We start from the raw sequence: 18896 nt of genomic DNA on the forward strand, positions 1-18896 counted from the left end.
CCGCCTGCCTGGAGCATGGTAAAATTCAAATAATATCTTATAGCTAGTTTTTTTGAGTAAAATTTTAAATTATTATAAATAATATTAGAGCAAATAGAAAATACTGTAGTATGGATCCATTTGGATCGACCAAGTACTGAGCGTGATACTTATAACTGAATTTGAAACCTTAGCTTAGTGAGAACATTAGGATGTAAATGGAGCTTAAACAAGGACCATGCGGATGTATAGAAAGAAACCCAAGTAACATCTTTCCATTAGTGAGATTCTGAATTGCTATACATGTATAAATATATAATAGTGATTAAAAAAATGAACTGGCTATCAGACACACGAGCAGTCCCACTACCTAATCAAACTGAGAATCTGAGCAGTAAAATATTGAACGTAAGGAGAGCCATGCCGATATTCTTTCAATTTTTTTGTGTGGAGTGGGGCGTGTCCCTCTGCACGAAGGGTCGGAGTGTCCCTTCGCCCCTTGATTAGTTTTCTTAGGGGACAACTCCTTCAAGTATTTTATGCCAACATAATGCACACAAATTGTCTTCCACCGTATCATACGGATCCAAATATTATATGGTTTGTTAATCCAGACTCCTTATGCCCATCTACTCCAGAATTCCTCTACAAGTAGCCCATCCAACTCAGTGGCCCACAGCCCAAATACTACAATTTTGTTTCTTGCGGCATTTTCTCCGTCTATTGCCCATTACACACGACTAGACTAAATAGAAAAAAGTTCAGGAGGAATTATATCCTACCTGGGGTGGACACATCACCTATTCACCGAAAAAATTTTAAGTACTAAAGAATTAAAGAGCTCATGAGCGGCCCAATACATTTAGGAGCCTAAGACGAACTCAAAGACCCTAACATAAATGCATTTCGGGCCTCAATATATAAATAAAAAAAGAGATAATAATTTTTTTTAGGTAAAAGATATGTCGCAACATAAATGCATTCGAAGGCTTTAATGCAATTATAGCTATAAAGATACGTAGTATTTGATGCCCCCAAATGCATTGAGGGTTTCAGTGCATTTGGATGCTCGTCTTGGAACTCACTATAATAAATATATTTGGAGGTCGGAGCATTAATCGACCGCCTCAGTCGTCTAAAGATTGAGCTGGCCCTGAAAGAACTCAAAAAATACTTTCGGACTGGTCATTTTAGGTGAGGAACCTTTCTGACTAGTCATTTTAGGCGAGGTTCCTCATAGAAAATTATTTACTTTGAAGATATGGTAATACGAAGAAGACAAAATTGTTTGAAGCACTTATAGAACCGAAAGTGCCTCTTGTTTCAAAGAGAAGAGAACAGGTTATTCACATTTAATTTGATGGTCGGAGACGAATTGAAATATAAGCAGTGGTAATTAAGACCCTCAAGATTATGGATTATGACAAATAATATCGAAGTCTAAAAATTACTTTCCAACAATTTTTTTTGGATAAGATCTTGAATTATTATACTGTATCACATAACTATATATACCATTAATCATATACATTCATTTTTATAGCTTCATTCATTAAGCACGCATCTCGATGCATTACTGTAGAATACGGCGGCTGTGATCAGTGCACCGAGATGACTATTTTATAAATAAGTTTTACGGGATATAATTTCTGAATTACTTGAGTTGGACTTTTTATTTTATTGGATTTTTTAATTATTTCTCTCTTGGCGGAGGGAAGGAAGGAAAAAAATATTAACAGCAGGGCATGGCGGTGGGGAAGTAATTTCTCGAGCAGCTGCATCTCAGTCCGAGCTCCTCCATCAAGGAAGTGGGAAGTCAATCCTTTGGAAATCTGCCCTTCTTCCCCCAGCCCATGGCCATGTCGTCCTGCTCCCGCTAGGAAGAAGGGTGGGATTGGTGCTGCCGGGAGCACTTGGCCTTGTCGCAGGTTCTGGGCATGGGGCGCGATAAAATTATAGGAAGCCCGTGATTTCTTGAGAGACGGGCTTTGGGAAAGTAGCCATCGGAGGTTCAGGGCATGTCTTGGGTTCTTGCATCCGCCCTTCCTAGAAAACCAGAATTGGAAGCAAGTGGAAGCCCTGCCCTACCTATCTATCTTCTGTTTTGTATCGTATCTGCTGCTACTAGTCCATGTCCTTGTGCTGGTGTTTCTGTTGCTGCCGCGATTTACTGGAGAGATAGATAGATAGATGTTAGATCCTGTTCGGTTCTCTAGAGATGGAATCAGGGAATGGGTTCGTCTCCGTCGACGGGCACCGCATCGATCCCAAGTGGCTCATCGATCCCAAGCAGCTCTTCGTTGGCCCCCGGATCGGGGAGGGCGCTCATGCCAAGGTCTACGAGGGGAAGTAGGTCTCTCTTCCCTTGTTTCAATCCCGGTTTCGCGATCCAATGGCATAATTCAGTTGCTTCGTACTTCGGCTTTCTTGTTTTTTTTTGTTTTCTGGTACTTGGATTTCTTTTTTTCCCTCTTTTTGGGCATCTGGAGTAGGTATAAGAATCAGAATGTTGCTATCAAGATTGTGCATAGAGGTGACACCCCTGAGGAGAAGGCGAAGAGAGAGGCAAGGTTTATGAGGGAGGTGGCCATGCTCTCGCGAGTCCAACACAAGAACCTTGTCAAGGTCGTATTTGCTATCTGGAATTCGCTTCTGCAACTTATTTGATGTTTAATGGTACAAATTGGTGATTTCTGCTTGCATTTTGTGTCCTGGTATGTGCAGTTCATTGGGGCATGTAAGGAGCCTGTGATGGTGGTGGTCACTGAGCTTCTGCTGGGGGGTTCGCTGCGCAAATTCTTGCTGAACATGAGGCCACGGAGCTTAGAGCCTTGTGCTGCGGTTGGGTTTGCGCTGGACATCGCTCGGGCTATGGAATGCTTACATTCACATGGGATCATTCATCGTGATCTGAAGCCAGGTAATATATTCTTTGCATTTGAGCTGAAGCTATTGTTATCAATGCTCTGCATTGGAAGCCATCTGCTCTTTTTTTTTTTGTTTAAATGTTTCAGGTCTAAATAAATTCAGTTCTTGTAGTTTGTGTTCCTTTTAAATGCTGTAGTTGTTTCAGATCTTATGTATATATTTAATGTGAAATATGAGCAAGATTTTTTTTTTAAAAAGAAGCAAAATTATACTTACACTGCATAGTCAACCTCTAATGTTGGCTGATGCTTTGCTGGAGAAAATAGTTCTCTTAAGCTCAAATTATATTCTATAAAATGCTCAAACAGGTGCTCTGACATTTATGCTGGATGCTATCTAATGGAATTTGGGTTTTGCATCTTGAGTTTTTAATTTGTGGATGATAAAAAATACACACTTCAAGGTAATCTTAACATGAAATAATTTGAAGACAAACATTAGATTCCGGCATCTAAGATTGTAACCTAAATGCAGTTTAACTATAGCAGAGAGATTCCAACATTCTTTTACATGTGGGACTATCATTTGTTCCCTACTATCGATTATGGTATGTCCCTCGATGGTATTGGTTTGTCTTGTATACAAGCCCTTATGAGTTGTGTCAGTCTAGATGGAGTATTCATTTACATCACTTTCATAAATTACTGAAATTAACTACCTTTGGAAGTTCGTACTTATAGTTGCATTCCCGGATCACAGTAAAGTCCTAAACTACGATTTTTTGCTTGTTATAAATGTGTACCTTTTGTAATTACTGAAATGCAAGTATCATGATAAGATATCAACTTCCAGTGATAGGCTAAATTAGAAAACAATTAATATGCCATCAAACTTTGACAAAACTTATCAAAGAACGAGGAGAAAGAATTTATAAGAATAAAAACCTTGTAGGTTCAATCTTCCATAAAACATTAGCTCTATTGATCATAGTGACGGAGAATAAAACTAAAGTTTATTTCCATGGATGTACCATTATTTTGCTTGGTGATGCTTCAATTGCAAAAATGCTCATATAACAGAAAGAAAGTTGGAGTTTAATTCTCTTTAGCTGTTTCTAATCTCATGTTTCAAATGGCAGAATTTAATGTTTGTCATCACATTCAAAGTGAGCTTTATGTTGAGCTAGCATGTATATGTAGAAGTTTCCCTACTCTCTCTCAAACTTAAGGTGGAATACATGTTACTATAACAATATCCAGGGAAAAAATAGTGGACTAAACTTCATTTTGTTTCTCTGTAATCCATTGGCAGGGGAAGCCCATAGCGCATTGCTAGTGGCCTAGGGTTTGTGTGATTTGCCATATTTTGACTTTGTAAAGTTCAAGAAGGACCTGGTCGGTTAGAGCTGCATGTGAGTGATGGTAGTCCTTGTGGAGGAGAAACCTAGAGTTCAACTTAATGTGTAAGCTAGGTGTCCAGATTCTGTGAACAAGACAGAAGTGATGATTTTGAAGGTTCGATAAAAAAAGTGTTCTAAACCTGCTCACAAGATTAGAGTGTAGTGAATTTCTTATAAAAGGGTAGGGTTAAAGGAGTGTAGGGAAGGGTTCTAAGAAAGAGATTCTGAAGGTTTTAGAGATAAAGGAATGGTTTCAATGTATATCTGTAGTGGATTTTCAGATAACAGCGGCAGTTATCTCCATATCTTAGGTGAAATACGTAGATTAAACATATGAGAATTTGCTGGTTATTAGCTTTTGGTCTTGAGTGATTAAGATAGTGTGAAATAGGGCTGAGTACTAGTACAAATAGAATAAGGCCGAAGGTCATTTATGAGCGGCTGAGAAGAAAGCATTGCATAAGGAAAATAGAACCTTTTCTTTACTTCCTTTTGTTGGTCATCGAATTGTAGTGATATAATAACCCTCTTGATTCTATGAGGATTTCGATCATTGTCATGTAAACATTCATTGCAAAATATATATCAAATTGCATAAAAAATGACCTGTTTAAAGAATGGATTATATAGGATTAGATTTTATGATAAATCATCTTTTCTTTTGCCAAGTCCGTTGTAGCAGTCATAGAACGATCATGTTAGTAACATCTATTATAACGACCTAAGACCTTCCCCAAAAAGGCTAGCAAGAAAGTATTATTCTGTTTTTTCAGAAACAACGAGAATATGATGGCAGTTATTAATCAAATCATGTTGCATTCATAATGCTAGGTGACTCTTGTAAACTAAATGAATAATCCATTGTTTTCCTCGATCAGATGAAGCTACTTTTTCTTTATTCTTTATTTTTAAATCATAATTGCTTCCACAAGTTAATGGTCTGCGTTCACTGTCTGATCTAGACTCAAGTTCTCATGCAACTTCTTCCCTTGCTGGTTGGCTAGAAGCTACTAGTTGACCATGTGTGCAAACAGAAATAAGATCTCATTTGCTTCATTTTTAATATTCTTCAGATAATGCTTTCTGGGGTCTCCATGCCTTCTGAAGCATATTCACCTAATTTTTCAGTCTTCATGAGTCTGCCATTCTGAAATGTTTCAATCCATATAATTACAAATGGGGAGATTCATTAGTTAAAAAATTTTGTAAATTGGAATTAGATGTGAGAAGGAAGATTAGGTGTCTGGCAAAGGAATTATTCCACAAGTTGCTTGGAGGTGAAAAAAATAATGAAGGCTAAAGCCTGAGTAGTTTGAGCGGGATCAATAACCAGAGTAAGAAGAGGAGACGGAATTTGATGAATAGAAATGCAAGATGCAACTCCATCATGGGCAAGTGCTTGGGGCTAGATGACTTCCCTGTTTTATGTTTTTTACATGGCATATTGGCAATTAATAATCATGGGCATCTTTGAGGATAACTAAGAATGCTTGAAACCTTATATTGTACTGGCATTTTTTCCCCATAACGAAAAGAATGTGCATGTGATAGAAAAAAATAGTTTGTTAATTTTCTGTAGAGTTTAGAAAATGAAACTGGGAGTCTTGATGTGGCGTTCATTAGTTCTTTTGTTTTGACGAGCATGTTATTGAATTCCATAGCAATTTTTTTTTATTTTTAACTTCACTTGTAGAATAGTGTAAAGAAATATTCTTGAGTTTGTCTTTAATGTTGACCTAGACTTTCTTTTTGGCAGTATTTGATCTTTAGCATATGTGAAAAAACATACAACAATGACAAGGTCAACATAATCTCAGAAATGGATCCTAATTTTGTTCCTATAAAGTAGGCTCAAGGTAATTATATTCTTTATGGATCAGGAACGAAGGAAATGCTACAATAGCCAATTTGATGTCTGTGAAGTTTTAGATTTTATTACTTTCTTATATGATGTTCAAAATCCTGCTAAGGATAGTGGCAAGCTTTATTAGCTTTGCTTTGAATGCACATGCACTAGGCTAATTATGAAATTAGTTATTTGATCAGGGAGGATAGATGTTCATTGGCGCAGTGTTATGTAGGCCAAAGAAGCTATCCTGAGGGAAATAAAATAGGATTTGCCACTTTGTCTATGAGTGACAAAAGATTAGATTAGATCCAGCTCTGGGTGTTTCTATTGATGCCTTGCAGAAAGCTATCTCACAGCTGTATTACCCTTGACTCTGCTGTCATCACTCACCAGTCACCCCAATTCAATTGTCTGTCTAAAGGGCTTGATTCCTTGTTCTTTTCTGGATCATGGCCTGGAACTCTTCTAAATGGATCAAGGACTAGAATCGTAGTAGATTTCTCAGTCTTCCAGTTGGTATGGTGGAAAAAATAAAAAGGGAAGGGATCTTAATTGGATGATAACTTGACTAGTTATTTAAATGGTAAAGTGAACCCTTTTGGAAATTCTTTTTTTTTATATTGTTTTTGATTGGGCTTATGTGTTGCAATCCTTCTAGACTGTTTAAGGAGTTGGGTGATGTATTTTTTTTCCCATAGCAGTGTGTGTCATTTGCTTTTCCTTAATGTTCTAATTTTGTGTCCATGTTTCTATCATATGAATCTTCTCTTTTTTATTATCATTTCTTGGCTAGCCAATTTCTTGTAACTGAGGTATACAATTTCTGGCGATATGTCTCTTATTATTGCCTTTTTGCTTGATTTCCATCCGGCCATTTCGTTAGGATTATATTCTTGCAAGCTTTGATTGACCAGAGCTGAAATTTCGTATCATGAGATATTCTCATTATGTAAATTCTGTTTATATATATATATATATATATATATATATATATATATATATATATATATATATGGTTTTTGATTCTTGTTTTATAATCAAGAAGACTGCATGTTGGGACATTGAGAACAAGAAAAGTTGATTGGGAAGGATAGAAGTATCAAACTCAAATGTAAGTTTAAGAATGTAAAAGATATGCATCACGTTTGGTGTACATAATTCTCAAAAATGAAAGTAATTAAAGTTCAACTTAATAAAATATCACCACTCTGTGCAATGCACACATCTGGCATGTGAGGCTAGTAAAACAGTCCTGAAGCATAAATTTAATAAAGCCACTAGGACTTTTAACAAGTCAACAACTAGAAGGTTTAGAATTTGTACGTAGCAGACCACTATAAATTAGTTTTTTCTGTAACTTTTGTTATTGTGGAATTTACTTAGAAATATCGATAGATGTATAAGACCATGGATGTTAAAAGCCTGTTGGGCTTTTGTGACTTCTAGTATTAAAGACTTTAGGTTTGAATTTCTTGGTATTTAGATTAATTCTTAGATTTCCTTGAAAGATCCCTAGGCTTGCAGAAATAGTATGAAAGCGAGTTGGTCTTCCTTGAGAGAATAACAAGAAAGAAGCAAAAGATATAGTTATGGAAGCGCCAAATTGAAAGGGAGAAGAGAGGGAGGAGATATAGAAAATAAGAAAAGAATAGGCCAACATACCAGGCCAACACATAACTTTCTTTCTTATTGCATTAGGTTATCACAAGTTTATCTTGTTAGTCATGACCAACCGCAAGGATGTTCTCATATGAATATACTGGTTTTCATGACTTAATCCAGGCCTGCTAGTTTATGCTCCTCTGCATATCAGCCCGCTAAAAATCCAGAACAGATATGTATTGGCCTCCAAGCTTGACAAATTGCAGAGATTGACAACTTTCTTCCTCAAGTTACCGAATAGATATGTTAGCCTCCAATCTTGGCGAAACAATTAGCTAGTCATTTCATTCTTCGAGGCTTTGTGAACAATAACTCTGTAGGTTAATCTTGGATCTGACAAAAGGTGTATCACCTCTTTACTTTTGATCGTTTCTCAAAGTGAATGCTAACTTCACTATGTTTTGTCTTTTCATAGAAGTTGGATTTCTACTCTGCCACCTCTTTTCTATTGATCCTTTCTCGAATGATGGGAAAATCAACTTCCATGTACTTGTCTTTCAATGGAAGATTTAGTTACTAGCATTATTTATTGCTAACTTGTTATTGCTTAAACATATTATGGATCCTTTCGCTAGAATTATTCTCTCTGGTTACACAGTTATGATAATACCAGTGCTGCATGGACATGGATGCAAGAATTGGACCGATGCTTATCCAAGCATCTGACTTGGCAAGAGAAAAAAAAAAGGAGAAAAAAAAAGGAGATACGGGGATACATAGGACAAAATATAATGTTAAATTATATGTTTAAACCTTTAACATTATTTGCATAACATTTAGAAGAAACATTAAAGATTGCTAAGTTCTTCTGATATGCATGTTTATTATCCAAACTTTCCAATTAACCCAAAATATAAGAAACATAATATTTTGCAAAGTTATTTCAGTACCTACATCCTTCACCAATTTTCAGAAAAGAACAAACACTCTCTTACAATGTCAAGTTGGAGGGTCTTACTTCTTGTTGGATTCACCAATCTTTAAAAATTGTAGCAAGAGAACATTATACGAGTCTAAGTGTCTAGTATGTATCTGATTTAGATGCATATCGTAAACAAATTTTTAAAGTTGAATGTGAATGTCCAAGTAATATAGGGTAATTCATAGCAAGGTCTGCCGTACCATCCCGTACCATACAGTATGGGGCATACCATACCGTATTAGAAGAAAATCAGTACGAAACACACATTCAAGTCGGTATAAGCTCCGTACCGTCCGTACCGAGGCATACCAAGGTGTGTGCCAATCTGTATCGAGATGAAAATTGAGAAAATGGACAAGAAAGCTATTTCGGCACAGAGGTGTACCGTACGTACCATACCATACTATACCGATACGGTGTCTGGTATCGAGATTGCGGACTTTGATTTATAGAATGTGTCAGTCACATGCTACTTCAGCGGATGTTCTTTGATGCGGCCATGTCACCATAGTATTCAGATGGTCAAGGCCTTATGTTGCTAAAGGAAAGCACGCAAAAAAATTAATTTGACTAGTGAGTGGAAAAAACTAACACACCTAAGATGTGATCTTGGGGAATGGTGTCTAAGCTATGCCAAGCCTAGCTTCCACTAAGAAAATCCTAAATCAATTGACTTCCAATTCCAATTGGATGCTTGTGTGCTGGGGGGGGCTAGAAGAAGGTAAAGGAGATGAAGGTGGTTGGGCCATACCGATGTTATATGAGAGCTACTAGGCCAGTCATTCCTTATTATTCGGTACTTGAAAATGAGCTGGATGTGGAGATTGGGGGGCGGGGGTTATGTGCTTTTGATTGGAGGAAGAAAGTGAAATTATATTATCAGCTGCTACATGCAATAGTTTTGTCATCTATATTTTGTTAAAATAACCATGCTGCTCACCAATTTAGATCCCCTAGCATGTTGTCCACCTCTCCTCCCTGTTTCTTTCTCTAATTTCCTTGTCTAATCCACTTCACCACTTATTACCACTTATTTCCTATTTAACTCATCCCTCCCAGCTAACAAAAGATTTGTATGGTATGAACCATCAGAGCTTGCATGTTGAGAGTTGGTTCTATTAAAAATATAGAGCTTCAGGTTAGTTGCATTGGTATCGTGACCCATACCAGTTGACTACGAGTTCGGTATGGTGCCGTTCGGTACCGTACCGACACATGGTAGGGTGTGGCTTGCCGGTTCCGAACCGGCATACTTTTATTTATTTATTTTATTTTTTAATTATTTAAGATTTATTAAAATGTAATCATTTTTTTTGTCATTTGAATGATTGTAAGTTTAATTTGATGTTTCTTGATGTCCTTTGATGTGTATCATTCGGTATACCTTAAATGATGCTTTTTAACATTTTGAGAGTGATTTTTCTGCATTACCATACGATGTTTTAAAATAATGCTATTTTGAGAGAACCACTAGCTGGGTGCTGCTTTAACCTGATTATTCCTCATTTCTTAAATTCTATATTGCACTGGTTGCACCTTCAATAGTGACGATCTGAGAGCATTTACTCATGATCTTAACCAATGTCACACTCTGAATCTTTTTTGCTTGATGGGTCCATTCATGTAGATTTATCAATCACGATAGTTTATTAATTATTTAAATTTTTTTTTGTTATGATGAAAAATATATTTTCTACTTCAAAAAATATTTCTAAACTATCTAATATGTAGTGCCAATTTTTCATATTTTTATGTTATTCTATTTTTAATAATATATAAATTTAAAAATAATTTTAAATATCAGAAATTCAGAAAATATGTTTTCTACTTCAGAAAATACTTCTGAATTATCTAATATGTAGTATTAATTTTTATTTTTTATTGATTATATATTTTTAATAATTTTAAATTAAAAATAATTTTTAAATATAAAAATTTTAAAAAAATAATTTGAGCTCAGATCTATGTATAACCCTACCATAGATGCTACATATATTTTTTTAGCCTATGGGCATGCATGAAAGGCTGCTTATTTCTCAATTTTATTCAAGTTTGGGTCAGGCCATTTTTTGTATGATGACATCCAAACTTGAATAAATGGATACCAAATTTAGATCGAGAGTAGCTTGCATGCTCCTAAACAAACTTCTAATTTTACAATGAGCTTTTGAATTTTATTTTATTTTATTATTTTAAATCCAAAAATATATTTTTAATTTAAAAAATTATAGATTTAATAAAAATTAAAGATTTTAGTCTTATTGTATAGATCATCTACAAATTCACAACATATCATAAAATCATACCAAAATCAAAAATTTTGGCACGACCTTTATTTTTCAATTTTTTCAGCACTTTTCATTGATGAGAAGAACAAAAAAAGAAATGAGGTGGGGGAGAGCCACCTTACCTTGCTTTGGGTTGGATCTTTCTTTAATCATAGAAATCACCTATTTTTTGGTGAAGTGGGAGAGGGTTTCGATAGGAAAATAAGGAGAAGGCTTGAGAAGGCTCAGGAAGCCTTCTCAGGCCTCTCTTTTATTGGAAAAAAGGGGGGGGGGGGGGGTGCGAATTGTTTCACACTAGTGTGAACCGAGCATTTCACACTGGTTTTGCTTTGAAACTGCTCACTTCATAGTGGTTCACGTTATTTACCTAAAAATGGGCCGAACCATGCCGGTTCGGTTCGGTTCGGTGTGGCCGAACTGAGTAGCTCGGCTCGGTTTGGCAGACCATGATAGAGCTTATCTAATGAACATATATGATGGTTAGCAAACATACACATAATGATACCACTTTGTTCATGGATCTTGAGATTCAAAAAAATATTCAAGTATTATAATGGCATATGGGACAAGGGGAAATGGAGATATAGTCACTTCGACAAATATAGGAAGGATGTTACAAGATGGGTAACAATGCACATAAGGTAGCGTAAGTGGGATATAACAGTGGATTGGATGTTTAACAAATATGATTTACACGTTTTTTTTAAAAACTAGAACTAGTATTTGAGAAATTACCGTGATATTGAATTTCAATTACTCTCCTTTTTGGTATTTATTTTTTTCTGGTATATGTGAAAACTATAAAATGTTTATTTCTACATTGTTCAGCAGAAATAATGGCAGAATGGTTATGATGGTTCAGTCATGAGCAACAAAAGCAAGAAAATGGGAGCTCCCATGAGAAGGGTAGCTCATTGGTCAATATGTGTAGAATGTGACTGGGAAAACTTACAATCACCTTGATAGAATTGATGATATGGGATTGAAGAATCTAAAGCAAAAGAGATGGCTGATGGCTGTAGATAAGAATAAAAGGCAGAAACTTATGAAGCTGATGGAAAATACATGGATTAGCTTATGCTTTCATAGATGTTCTGAAATTAGGCATTCAGTCCACAGGATTGGTGAAGTCCTACAAAGCACATCTTTGTAACAGCACAGCTGTCAAGAAATGTTTATGGATTTAACTTAATTCTCAAGTGCATAATCATGAGAAGGATTGAAAATCACTCTATTCAATTCCCAATGACTTAAGTGGTTAGCTTAACTTTCTTGGGCTTCAAATGCTGAGAAGCCAAGAGAGTGAAGGAGAGTAAAAGCAAAATAGAGAATGACTTTTACACCATATTGTAGCAATGACTGTTTCTAAGTTATAGGGCATCATGGATCAAATCTTTTGATGCCCCAAAACATCATTGGAGATAACAAATGAAAGAGATAAAACTCTTCACTCTCTTGATTTTTTAGAACAAAACTGAAACCCTTTCTCCACTGCATAAAATCAATTCATATGTGCTCCGCAGGAGAATCTGAAAAGAATTTTCTCCATGCTCCTGGGTTATACTTAAACTATAAATAATTTAATGAATGTTTACATGGAGATAAATCTGTATGTCATCAGACTTGTTTTTCTTTTCTTCTAAGCATCTAAATATGTGCCATCCTTTTTTCTAAGCAATTGTATCTTCTTATAATAATTTGTGAAGTTGTTTTTGAAGGGACTGGAGATTTGGTCTTTAAAAAGTCTAAAACATTTACAGCAATTACATGCATCCGCTGGATTTGGAGATGGAATATCTACATAGGAGATCCCAACCATCTAACCCTGTCAATTAGAATCAGAAGTATCTATTGGAAACACCTCAACTGAATATCAGATGCAATTAAATTGAAACTTCTACGGATCCTAAACACACACACACACAATAACAGAATCATATCATTTTATCTTCATGAAAACCACCATTACAATTCACTTTTTTAGGAAAATACTAATGTTGTTCGAGATCTTGAAATTTGATCTTCTTCTACAGCCTAATGTTGTTTATTGAGGTTTCAAGTATATGCAGTTTCATATCTGTATTACACAGGCATGTTTTATCATGCATTGACCAGCATGTTGTACAGTGTACCACATAGATTCGCTGCATGATTGCCAGGACTCAAGCTAATGTGAACGCTGTTAACCATGTTTCTTTGACTTTATGACACTAAGAAGTTCTTCTTACCAGTAGTGTATTCATGAAAATATTGGTACACATGGTGCATGCAAATCTTCTGGATTAGATGATGATAGAAGTCTAGTGTAGTAAATTAAGATTGCACTGCATACATGTTTAATCTGATATTCAGCACATGAATTTTGTTTACAGAATCCATGTATTCAGGCAACCTTTGTGTGGTTGCATTCTTATTGAGTCTTGTAAATTTATGTTTGATTGATACCTGTAATAAGAAGTGCATTTAGTCCATATTTTGTTCTTCAAGTTTGATGGATGAGAATCAGAATTTGGATAACCAGTAGAAGACAATTATAAATGCTTTATACATTAAAAATAGGTGCTCTAACAACCATTAGGCAAAGCCTATGGTTCGATTAATCACTGCAACACTGCGCTGTCATACTTTTGCCCAAGAAAAGTTAGGGACCTGATGGTAGAATATGGTAACTTGGGCGCTATTAGCATGAAGGTTTTTTGGATTGTATCAAATAAGGGCTTATATGGCTCATTGATGAGAGAGAGAAGCATGATTTAATATCTGTTTGACCAGTGGAACGTGCTTTAAATCTGAGTTGCAGCTGCCAGTGAACAAGCCATGTAAGCAATAAGCAATTTGAGGCTTTCATTCACCAAGGTCATGATCCCTCTAAATTTGAGTCAGCATCAATATCTCTGTTTACCTTTTTCTTTAAATGGTGGAAGATGCTCCGTAGGTAGTGGGCTACACAACAGAGGTTACCCCTCCCATGAATATTCCTAATCCTCCAAATCCTTGTGGTACCAGGATGTGAACTCAGATCTTTGCTGAAGATCTTTACTCACCCTAGTTTTCTGACTGCCTTTTAAGCACTTTGCTACCCTTTGTCCACTAGTAGATTTTTTTGTGGCTTTTTTTGTTTTTTATGATAGCTAACACATTTTCAACTAATGCGATGCCTATGTTGTCAATGCATGGTTAGACAGCTAGGTTGATGGCAAATGGCTTGGGGGTGACAAATTTAGTCATGGTCAGGTATGAGTTAAATTTTCTAACTTTTACGTTGGGTTGGGTATGGTTCAGAGCTTTGACTCGATGTGCGTCACAAGGGTAGAGTCCTTTATAGGTTGAAACAATTTAAATCGGTTTGAATCATGATCTTGGATAAAAAAATTTTGACCGATTGGTCTTTTCTTTATTCTAGTGTATTTTTAAGAAAATTTTCTCTATACTAGTTGTTTAAATCATTTTGGAAATGAGCAGGTATGAATTGTGAGGACTGGATTTGATATGTTAGTTGGCTCTATTAGAGATGGAGCCTTGCTAAGTAGATTAGGTTAGGGTCAAATAGGTGACCCAACATGACCTGTGGATGGGTATGGGTCACGAGGTCATTTGATGCCTTCAGGAGTCACTAAGAAATCCCATATTTGATCTTCTAGTTTCAATATATGATAAACACTTTTTTTCCTAATAATGATAAATAACTGTAACATATACTACTGCAAATCTTATAAGATAATTTCTCTGATAAGTACGGTACTTGTATTTTCACATATATTTGCGTTGATTTTTAGAGTGTACTTGTCACACCCTAAACCCACCACCTGGGTTGACATGAGACACGGCTGCACATTCCACAGAGTATAGCTCCAAGGAACATGCAAGGCCTCTTATGTTTGCAATAAATCCCATATGCATTATTTATTTTTGAACTTGCTTTCAAGATTAGTTCTCTGAATGTTGTTGCTTTCCCAGAGAACTTGCTCTTGACTGCAGACCAAAGGACAGTGAAACTTGTTGACCTTGGTTTGGCAAGGGAGGAAACATTAACTGAGATGATGACTGCTGAAACAGGAACATACCGTTGGATGGCTCCAGAGGTGCTTTTTTGTGATTTTACATTAAGTTACTAAACATTCTCAATGATCACTTCCTTTGATTATCTAACTTTAAACGAATATGTATAGTTATACAGCACTGTTACACTAAGGCATGGGGAAAAGAAGCATTACAATCACAAAGTGGATGTTTACAGCTTTGCAATAGTATTATGGGAGCTTTTCCAAAATCGACTTCCATTTGAAGGCATGTCTAACCTGCAAGCAGCTTATGCAGCTGCTTTCAAAGTAAAAACTATTTGCTCAAGACTGAAAATTCTGTACCTTATGACATGCACTTCGTTAATCTGATGGAAGCTGGACATTTTCTTTTCTCCAGAACACGAGGCCCAGTGCAGAAAATCTTCCTGAAGAACTGGCTTTGATCTTGACTTCCTGTTGGAAAGAAGATCCAAATTCCCGACCAAACTTTAGCCAAATTGTGCAGATGCTTCTACATTATCTTTCTACTCTTTCGCCACCCAAACCTCTGGTCCCTTCACATGTATTTAGGTCGGAGAATGTAGTTTTACCACCTGAATCTCCTGGGACAAGTTCGTTGATGGCTGTTCGAGATGGCATGGGCGATACCCCAAACTCCGAGATGGAAAATAAATCAAGGGGATTCTTTTTCTGCTTCGACCAGTGCTGCTGATTGCCAATTCAGTAGACCTTTGAAGGGCAACAGTTGCATCCTGCTGTAGGCAAATCCTACATGCTGTAAGTTATGGATGAACGAGAAAAATTTTTCCCTTTCCCATCGCATGAAGTTGTTACTTTTATATTTGAAGGCCAATAACATTACATTTAACACCTAATTTGATAGTTGATTTAAGAAGCTTGCTAAAGTCTGGGGAAAAGGCTGAAATAAGCCTTGTGTTTTTTTTTTTTTGTGATAAAAAAAACCTTATGTTTGAAGTTACCGAGTTTCCAATATGATCTGGGTAAACCAGATAATCTTTTCTGTCAGGTAGAAATGATCAGTGTTTTTTTTCCTGTGGTTTTAGACCCTGGAAGCACTACTAACAGCAATAACTTGTCCAGGGAGCTCATGTTCAGAAAATTCTTTGATGAAGCTTTAATCCATGTCTGAGACCAGCCAAATGGTTGTCGAGCCATTAGGTCATGCCAAGTTTTGCTGCTGATTATGATGCCCATAACCATTTGCACAAAGCAGCAATTTTTATATGGGAGAAAAGTAGAAAATGGTGAAAACTTTTTTGCTGGCAAGAACATCCGTGTGGTATGTGATGTTGGCATGTTGCTGCGGCTATTTGCTATCTCAGAGGGACTGCACCAACGGAAATCTACCAGCATCCTGGACAAAATCTGAATGCTAAACTCTCACAGATTACCAGTCTAATGGTCAAATTTGCTCATAATCAGTCCTGTTTATGGTTTAAATTGATGGATTTACTGTGCTCCATGCCTTATTGGATAGAACATACAGCTACAGGGATGTCTTCAATGGATTCTACCAGTTCTTTGTTTTCAAGATCCAATCCATTCAACTATTATGCCTCTGATAAAGCTCTCAAAAGCAGCAAAAAATCCCTTGGAGTATGTTGCCGAAGCCAATGAGAGAAGAAGATCAAGGCAGTGGAATAAAAGAAAAGCTCTCCAAACGTTTAGTTCTAACATATAATCATTGACCCTTCAGATTTAATCAGCGATACCTGCTAATGTGGAGGAATGGCCCAAGCAAGAGTATTGTAACTTACCCTGACAAACAACTTGTTCTTCTATTGATCTATCAAATATTTTTCTTCCTCCCTCATATTTTTTGTTTTTTTTTCGTTATAGAGATGGATGACATCTAGTAATATGTGGTTATTGTTTTCCTTCTTTTTTGTTATTCCTCTTTATCACCCCTAAAAGATATTGTGAAGAAAGAAAGTAAGATTCGAGATTAGAATTAGAAACAAATGTCCACCATTAACTAGAAAAACCCAAATCTTGAAACTATGTTTTCTAGGTAGGTAAGCAGAAAAAGTGAAGGTGATTAGGAAATATTTTGAGCCACCACTCTTAAGAAAGATGGAAAAAGCAGCGAAACAACGATGATAATGATATACCTTTTAACTCAAGTTCAAAAAAAAGAAAGAATAAGCCTCTCAGTTATGGTTGAGGAGGAAAGACCATTACTATACCAAGAGAATGAGGTTATGGTTCTTATGGAATATGGTTAAAACCTTTTCCTATTGCAGGGGAAGGAAAGCCAAATTCGGATCCTTTCGAATTCACCATTATCCAGTTCTCCATTACAGGCTGCTTATGTGTCCTGCTCCGTTTGCAATGGAGTGAGATCATGCGACACAAGAACGGTTTGTGATGGGGAATTAGACCTCTCTAACTCAGCCACAAAACTGAAGGGGACCTAAATTCAAGTAAACCACCCTTAATTAACCTAATGCAACATGACTTTAAAAATAATACAAAAATAATTATAATAGAAAATTATTATTTACATACATGACAGAGGGTCTTCTACCAGATAAAAATGGATGTGATGTTTGCGTATTAAAACTAATCTGTTTCCTTTTTCTTCACTTTATATATGATAAAAAAGAGGGTTTTGTTTTTTGCATAAACATCCTTCTAAATATCGAATTTTGCATGAATACCCTTTCAAAATTGATATTTGCATGTATACCATCTTAAAACACTTGTTTTGCTATTCTACCCTTTTTTTTATTTTTGTTTTTGCATATGTACTCACATTATCTAACATCATTAAAAATTAACAATTTCAAATTAAAATGGCTAAAATATTCTTAATGGGTAGATGTGCAAAAAGAAATATTTATAAGGTGATTGTGATGGAGGACAAAAAAAAATAATTTTATTTTTAATTAAATAAATATGGTTTTCTTTAATGGTGTTAGAAGAACCGTTATATTAGAGACAATTATGCAAAAACAGTGTTTTATGAGGGTATAGAAATAAATATACATTTTAAGAAGGTATTGATGCAAATTTAAATTTTTAGAAGGGTATTCATGCAAAAAAAAATCCTAAAAAATATTAGATACAAATATAATTGTTAATAAGTTAAATACTTTGATAGATAGTGGGAACTATATCTCTTTATCTATACACATTCTCCATGTTTTGCAGTTACTTCGATAATTTTATAAGTAAAAGCTAATTAATCTAGATGAACGAAAGTTGATTATTGACAAGGCTTCACTTGTATATTAAGAGAAAAGAACTAGGGGGGGGGGGGGGGAGCTAAACATAATCTTTTTCTAAGATAATTACTACCATTATGTTAGCTTCCTAAGTCATAAATAATTTACAGTGTTTCATTAATTGAAGGTTGTGAATGATATTATTGTCATTCAATTAATCAATAATCAAAATACATAACAACTTAGATAATAAATTCTACTACCGATACCATATTGAGGATTAACTTTAGAAGTAGTCTAGGACATGATCGGCTATCAACTTGCTGTAGAATATACCCTAGCACTAATGCAACTAGAGCAAGCTGAGTCGCATTAACCATTAAATCTCAATAAGATCAATAAAAATATCAAATTGCAGTCCAATCCAATCTAAAATTTAACCAACCATGCATGCAAACCAATAGCTAACTTGACCGCCATAACTTGCTAATTATAATCTCAAATTGGTAAGACAATACATCAACAATGTCATCAGTTGAGGTGCTCCAATAGCTTTCATCTCAATGGTGATAGTATCAGTATCAGTATCACGATTCCATTGACATAATACAAATACATATCTCAACTCCTATTATATTAGTCAAGGTAAATCTATATATTCCAAGATATCAACCCATAGATGTCAACATATCAACAAAACTTTTCTAATCATTATTTTA

The 18896-nt window shown here is 35.6% G+C and overlaps 1 protein-coding gene across 2 annotated transcripts; it reads left to right on the plus strand.

Moving 5' to 3' along the window:
• The first annotated feature begins 1630 nt into the window (after positions 1-1630).
• On the plus strand, positions 1631-16823 carry LOC103723155 (serine/threonine-protein kinase STY13-like). Of its 2 annotated transcripts, XR_015972520.2 has the most exons (7): positions 1631-2328; positions 2472-2604; positions 2704-2899; positions 14925-15049; positions 15137-15295; positions 15387-15766; positions 16091-16823. XR_015972520.2 is itself a non-coding variant. In XM_039130943.3 (6 exons), exons 1-6 carry the CDS (start codon positions 2198-2200, stop codon positions 15699-15701), a joined length of 1059 nt encoding a protein of 352 aa, XP_038986871.3. In that variant the 5' UTR covers positions 1631-2197; the 3' UTR covers positions 15702-15864. The 2 variants fall into 2 exon arrangements, 1 of the variants encoding a protein (XP_038986871.3); XM_039130943.3 differs by lacking the exon at positions 16091-16823 and having other exon boundaries at positions 15387-15864.
• Positions 16824-18896: the final 2073 nt, after the last annotated feature.

This window comes from Phoenix dactylifera, chromosome 13 (assembly GCF_051530095.1).
Source record: "Phoenix dactylifera cultivar Ajwa chromosome 13, Ajwa_hap1_PhDact_Kaust_v1.1, whole genome shotgun sequence".
Taxonomy (NCBI): Eukaryota; Viridiplantae; Streptophyta; class Magnoliopsida; order Arecales; family Arecaceae; genus Phoenix; species Phoenix dactylifera.

Excerpts from the sequence above, each read along its gene's own strand:
- LOC103723155 (XM_039130943.3), top strand. The coding sequence starts at position 2,198 with ATGGAATCAGGGAATGGGTTCGTCTCCGTCGACGGGCACCGCATCGAT. Across the intron at positions 2,900-14,924 it reads TCATCGTGATCTGAAGCCAG|AGAACTTGCTCTTGACTGCA; the intron begins GTAATATATTCT and ends TTGCTTTCCCAG. Across the intron at positions 15,296-15,386 it reads CTTATGCAGCTGCTTTCAAA|AACACGAGGCCCAGTGCAGA; the intron begins GTAAAAACTATT and ends TCTTTTCTCCAG.